General features: G+C 30.6%; 1 protein-coding gene across 2 annotated transcripts in view; it reads right to left on the bottom strand.

Annotated features, from left to right (window-relative positions):
• Nucleotides 1-7317, bottom strand: part of LOC106872196 (sodium- and chloride-dependent glycine transporter 2) — a 126224-nt gene that overhangs the window by 32020 nt on the left and 86887 nt on the right. For both annotated transcript variants that reach the window (XM_052973786.1, XM_052973787.1), the window contains exons 8-9: nucleotides 6226-6350; nucleotides 4306-4418 (exon numbers count right to left, since the gene is read on the bottom strand). In XM_052973786.1, the coding sequence (XP_052829746.1) occupies nucleotides 4306-4418; nucleotides 6226-6350 (238 nt within the window). The remainder of the gene's footprint in view (nucleotides 1-4305; nucleotides 4419-6225; nucleotides 6351-7317) is intronic.

Here is a 7317-nt window from a genome sequence, read left to right as displayed (position 1 = left end):
TATATATATATATATATATATGATATATATGTATGTATATGTATGTGTATGTATGTTTGTGTGTGTGTGTATATATATATATGTTTGTGTGTGTATATGTATGTATAACACAAACATTTTATTATTTCAGACATATTTTCTGAAGTTTACCAAATCAAATGAAATCATCTATATTTACAATTCCAATAATAATAATAGTAATAATAATAATAGTAATAATAATAATAATAATAATAATAATAATAATAATAATAATAATGATAATAATAATAATAATGATGATGACGATAATAATAGTAATAACAATAATAATAATAGCACAAGGCCAGCATTCTCAAGGGAGTGGGTAAGTCAATTATGTCGACCCCAGTCCTCAACTGGTACTTATTTTATCGACCCCCAAGAGGATGAAAGGCAAAGTCGGCCTTGGTGGAATTTGAACTCAGAATGTGAAGTTGGAAGAAATGCCACTAAGCATTTTGGCCAGCATGCTAACAATTCTGCCACCTCACCACCTTTATAATAGATGAATAATAATAATAATAATAATAATAATAATAATAATAATAATAATAATAATAATAATAATAATAATAATAATAATTATTATTATTATTAAATATAAGAACTTTGAAACAGATGTCTCAAAAATGTAGCATCAAAGGATGACAGCTGTACCTGTGATCATTATAGCTTTGGGGATAATATCACAAGGTACCCTCAAACATATATGGCTAAATACCAGGAAACCCAAAAATATCAGAACTACAAAAAACTGTTCTCATGGATACTGCCCACATCTTACGAAAGACATTGTCAACATGATTCTCTTAAAATTCTAGCAAAACTGAAATATTACAAATTTAACAGAATCTTAGTTCTCAGGATCTGGCCTCCTTTCCTTACGATATATCATTGCTAATTATAAATAACGTCCATAGTAAAACGTCGAATTTGTTGTTATCTGAGGTCTCTGGGGGGAGACTTGGAACAGCTTGTATAAGATAAAGCAACAACAACCTATGTAATAATAATAATAATAATTGTGATCAGAGTTGTTTCTCAGGATTTCTAATACAACCAAAATATTAGTGCAGTGTATGTTTATTTTTTTGCTTTATTTATTAATTTTTTTGTTTTCTCTCTTTCCCACTATATTTTACCTGAGTCCAAAACCATTTTTACTTGACATAGTTGTCTTCATATTCATTGCCTTTGTGATGGGCAAATGGCCTCCTGAAAATAAATACCAGTAATATGTTTGGTTGACTCAATAGATTAAATCCCTCACCTACAAGATGTAGCCTTAGGCATAGTCAAAAGAAATTAATAATATAAAACTGCAGTGCCCCAGCATGGCCACAGCCCACTGGCTGAAATTAGAAAAAGAGTATAAACATCCAAAGCTTAAATAAATACATTGTTATAATGCATTGAGTATTCATATTTGTTTGCACACCCAAATATGTATGTTATAATGTACATACATACATATATATATATATATATATATATATGGGTGAGTGGACAAATGAAAGAAAGTGGCACTCAACACATTTGATAGGAGTTACATATATTATTTGATAACAGTTTGATTCAGCTCCATATGACTTTAAGTTTCATGGGCTTGTAGAATGAATCCATCTCATCAAATATCTAAGGAAGTGTAACAGGATTTGAGACAAATTCAAGATGGCTTCTAGATTTTAGGCCTCCATTGGTCAGTTAAGGTCATGTGACATTATTGTTAATATATGTGATATCAAATGCAATGAACAAATGCTGCTAAGCAAACTATACAACAGCTTGCAGATATAGTGGCAACACATCCCAACCAACTTCCTGTCCAAGCACATGGACTTAAAAATAACGGAAAGGACTGACATTGTTTTCACGGCAATAATACCACATAACCTGAGCTGACCAATAGAGGCCTAACATCTAGAAACCTTCATGAATTTGTCACAAATCCTATTATACTTCTTTAAATAACAGATGAAATGGGTCCATCTGACATGCACACAAGACTTTAACTCTTATAGAGCTGAGCCAAACTGTTATTAAATAATACATATATATATATATATTTAAATTTATTTAATTTTTTTTAAATATTTATTTATAATAATTAATATTTGCAATGTGTGAGAGAACCCAATTTAAGAAATTCAACTTCTCTTGGCTATTAATTTTTTCAAACAGATAATAAAACAAAATACATGAATATACAATAAATATATGCAGATAATATTTAAACAACAGAGCAAAAAAAAAATATGTATATATATATATATGAATTTTGATACAATTTTAATTTCAAAAAAAAAAAAAACAATTTTGTGCATACCAAGATAAATTTTAAATATATATTAAAACTTTACATTCAATAATATTTGAAATTTATTTACGAAGAAAAAAAAAAGGTAAGTTCAATAGGTTGAAAAAAAAATCTTAGTTTTTCCCCCCCAATTTCAATAAAAATACAAAATGAAAAAAAAAAGGAAATTCAAAACATCTCAAAATGTGTGTAATAAAAGAATAAGGAAGGTTTTGTAAACAGGGTAAGTAAAAATCCCTAAAGAAAAACATTAAATGCATATTATATATATATATACATATATAAATATGCACATATACATATACATACATATGTATATATATATGCATTTATACATATATGCACATATACATACATATATATATATGCACACATGTATAAATATATATATATGAACATACATATATTTATATGCACATATATATATACATATATATATATATATATACATGTATATGTATATATCATATATATATATATATATATATATATATATATATATGCACATATATATATATATACACATATATATGCTAATATATATATATATATAGACATATATATGTATATATAGACATATATATATATATATACACATATACATACATATATACACATATACATACATATATACATATACATATATATATATATATATAATCATAAATGGCCTAGAATTTTGAAATAAGTAAAAATCCAAAGGAGACATTTGATGAAAAAAGTGAGATAAAAAAAATTGAGGTTAGCTTTATATACACAGCAAAATGAATTAAAAAAACTACAAAGAGAGCATGGAATTTAGTAATTTACAGCTTAATTCACTGTAAATCACTGAGATAAGTACAACGCTTTGTTTTATAATGATTGCATATTTGTTCAAAAATCTACTTTTAGAAACTGAAGAACTGTGTTCAGTAAAATGTTTAGAGAGAAAATATTTCTGAAGACTAATAATTATTATATAGTATTTGAACCCTCAAATGTTCTCATTAAATTCATCTTGAATTAATGCTTACCCATTACTAACATTATATATATATATATATATATATATATATATATATATCTTTTAGTTTTTGTTTGTTTCAGTCATTGGATAACAGCTATGCTAATGCATTGCATTGAAAGGTTTTAGTCAAAAAATTGACCCTAACATTTAATTTTTTTAGGGTCTAATGCTTATTTGATCTGACTCTTTTGCCAACTAAGTTTGTCAAGTAAGTTTGAGGATGTAAACAAACCGGCACTCATTGTCAAGTGGTGACAGGGAATAAACACAAAGAAACACACACATAGGTATATATATTTATATACACATACATCTATCTATCTATTTATATATATATATATACACATCATGTTTCTTTCTGTTTCTGTCTACCAAATCTACTTGCAATACTTTGGTTGGACTGAGGCTATAGTAGAGGTCACTTGCCCAAGATATCATGCAGTGGGACTGAACCTATAATCATGTTGTTGAGAAGCAAATTACTTGTCACTGAGCTACACCTGTAAATATAAATATGTGTGTGTGTGTGTGTGTGTGTGTGTATGCACACACACACACACACATGAAAAAAATTTACTATTACAAAATATGGAAGTTATCTTTCAGTTTCAAACTTTTTACTAAATTCTGAACCCATTACTAAAATAATCTGATCTGGAAATTGCCTAAATACCTAAAATTTATTTTGGCTGATCCATAAATTTTTAAACTGTATTTTATTTTCATTTTTAACACAAATATTACTCATCAGAACACTACAAACTATTTGATAATTTCTTCAAATCACCAATTAAATTTCAATTAAAATCATCATTCCATTTTTTTCTTTCTTTCCTTGCAGCAGAAATTAATTTACCTGTCAAAAATTTCACAACTACGGAATTTCCGTGCTCCCTTTGAACAAGTTATAAACAGTTATTGATGTGTTTTTAAAAATTTAATGGTACACAATTCTTACCTGGCTATCAAGACCAATTATAAAAAGCATCAAGAAGAATAGTACAGCCCATAGTGAGGATATAGGTAACCGAGAAAGAGCTTCAGGATATGCAACAAAGGTCAGGCCAGGACCTGTAAAGAATAATTAAAATTAGTAATGAGTCAACTTCCACATTCAATCCTCAGAAAAAAATGAGGTTGCTTAAAAAAGCCAAACTTGCTATCTTCAATTCAGAATTTTGTGCACCTGTCTTCACCTATGGTCATGAATTTTGGGTAATGACCAAAAGAGTAGAATCATGAATTCAAGCAGCAAAAATGGGGTTCCTCTGAAGGGTAACATAGTTAAACAGTGTGTAACTTGGAGATTAGGGAGTCTCCAAGTTCAGCCATTGCCTGTCTACATTGATAAGTCACAGCCCTGGTACTACAGACGTGATTAGAATGTTACAGGAAATAATTGGAAAGTGGATTCTTCTAGCTAGTTAAATGGGCAGGAGATCTAGGGGGTAGATCAAAAATGAGAAGTCGGATAATATTGATAGTTTCAGTTGGTTTTATATGGGAAACCAGCCAGAAAGTCTAATGACAGTGGCTTGTGATAAGGGCCCTATAGAGGAAGGTGCCTCCAAACCTCCAAAGAATAGTGAGCAGAGAAGATGGATGAACAGATGTTTCTTTCCAAGGAATTCAATGCAAATATTAATATTGCTCTACATAGGATTTTCCCTGGATGATTTTTGAACAGCATCCAGTAGTAGGTCCCTGGTTCAAGGATTTTGAGGAATGTGGAACCACCTCTTAGTTCCTATTGTTCCTAGGTCTACTCTGATCTGGAGTAATAGCTGGAGTAATATGGATTAAATAGCATGTAACCACCTGAGCCAAGGAACATTGAACCCAGTGGGATGCTATGGCATGGTGGATGTAAACTATTTCAGCAAATAAATTTACTGAATCAATGACAAACATCACCAGATGCTGAGCAAGTGGACAAGCTGTCAGTGACCAGGATCTGTAGTCATGGTGTGAGCAAACAAGATATTTCAGCTGGCAAAAGACCAATGTAACTAAAACCCAAGCCAGATATTCATTATCATCATCATTTAACATCCGCTTTCCATGCTATCATGGGTTGGACGATTTGACTGAGGACTTGCGAACCAGATGGCTGCGCCAGGCTCCAATCTGATTTGGCAGAGTTTCTACAGCTGGATGCCCTTCCTAACACCAACCACTCCGAGAGTGTAGTGGGTGCTTTTACGTGCCACCGGGCATTTGGTCCAACCTGGATGGATAGATAAGGCATTACATTTCCAAACATGGCACTCTAGATACAATTCATTTATATATCTAACATCATTCTTTCATCATCATCATCAAGATTTCATTGCAGCAAAAATGTTCTTGTCTTTTTCCTTACTTTTATTGTTTCAATGTGAAATCATCAAATTATCTCATACTTTTGTGAAGGATAAAGCATTATACATACATTACCAAAATTTTAAATCTCAAAAAATTTGTTATTAAAGACAGTAGTAGTATAACTTCAAAACAGCTTTCTGTATGTCTTACCTAACTTGACATGGATATACTGTAGACAGCCAGAAAGTTGCAGTCTTAAGATAATATCTCTTATAGATTTACAGTACTAAATAACACAGAGGGGTATCAGTAGCAGACAAAAAAGTGTCCAGCAGCAGTGGTGGAATTGCTGAGACTAGATTGTTGCTACTTTGAACATCATCAGACTATTTAGTAGTAGACATTTACACGAGATTCTGTCTCATGACAAATACCACAGTTCTGTGGCTGTCTGTAGTATATCCATATTAAGCAGGGTATACAGAATGCTATTTTAAATCACCTAGTTGATATTTTGTTGTATTTGTAAGATCAAATAGTAATTTTAAATTTAGAATAGAAAATAACTGCTTACCTTGTCTAACAACATTATCAACACTAACACCAGTTTCAAAAGCCATAAATCCAAGAACTGAGAAGATGACAAAACCTGCGAAGATACTTGTAGCACAATTGATCATAGGGACAATAAGTGCATCCCTGAAAAGACACAAATAAATAAATAAATGAATAAATGAATAAATAAATAAATAGATAAATAATGAACCCATTGCTCTGTTACTGCAATCTATATGATAGTCTGATATAAGAAAATGCTTCAAACAAAATGTATAGAACAGCAGATGATAACCCTTTAACATTCAGCTTATTTTGTCAAATGTAACAATTATTTATTCATATTTGAAATAGACATGCATTATCTCACAGCTCTGGAATTTTGATGATATCATTGTATATGTTTAGAATGACTTTGAATGGGTAGGTCTAAGATTTCAGATCAGGCTGATTTGAATATAACATAGGAAGAATATTCATGGATGTATGTTTGTATGTGTGTATCTGGCAAAAATGAATAGCACCAGTATTTCAAAGGGCCGGCCTTGTCACACCCTGCGTCATGCTAAATCTCCCAGAGAACTACATTAAAGGTACACATGTCTGTGGAGTGCTCAGCCACATGCACCTTAATTTCATGGTTGTTCTGTTGATCGAATCAACTGGAAGCCTTGTCATCGCAACTGAGAGTGCCATTTATGTAGTAAAATAACAATAAGCACAAGTTTATATTCAAATTATGTCCCTCTATTATGGCTTATACAGCTATTTGTAACTTGATACAATGCAGTGTTCCCTGAAGTCTTGTTATGTTTGAGCATCTATATGCATTTGAAACTTCTATCGTAGGGCTCCAAGCAACTATAATGGTGAAACGTGTGTAGGAACTTTAAAATAACAAACATGTGTTTATCTTTATTTTTTCTGCATTTACTTTATGACTCATAACTATTAATACTCCTCAATATAGGAGCTAATTAATAACTATTACAGAAAGCAGAATGCATTATGAAAGTCCATGTGGAGCTCTAAACAAAACAGAAACACTTGTACATCTACTTGTAGACACAATTTCTATATTATGTATATATATATATATATATATATACAT

The sequence above is a fragment of the Octopus bimaculoides genome, chromosome 16, assembly GCF_001194135.2.
Source record: "Octopus bimaculoides isolate UCB-OBI-ISO-001 chromosome 16, ASM119413v2, whole genome shotgun sequence".
NCBI lineage: Eukaryota > Metazoa > Mollusca > Cephalopoda > Octopoda > Octopodidae > Octopus > Octopus bimaculoides.
The sequence above is the reverse complement of the archived record's forward strand: the minus strand, read 5'-3'. Positions and strand labels throughout refer to the sequence as shown.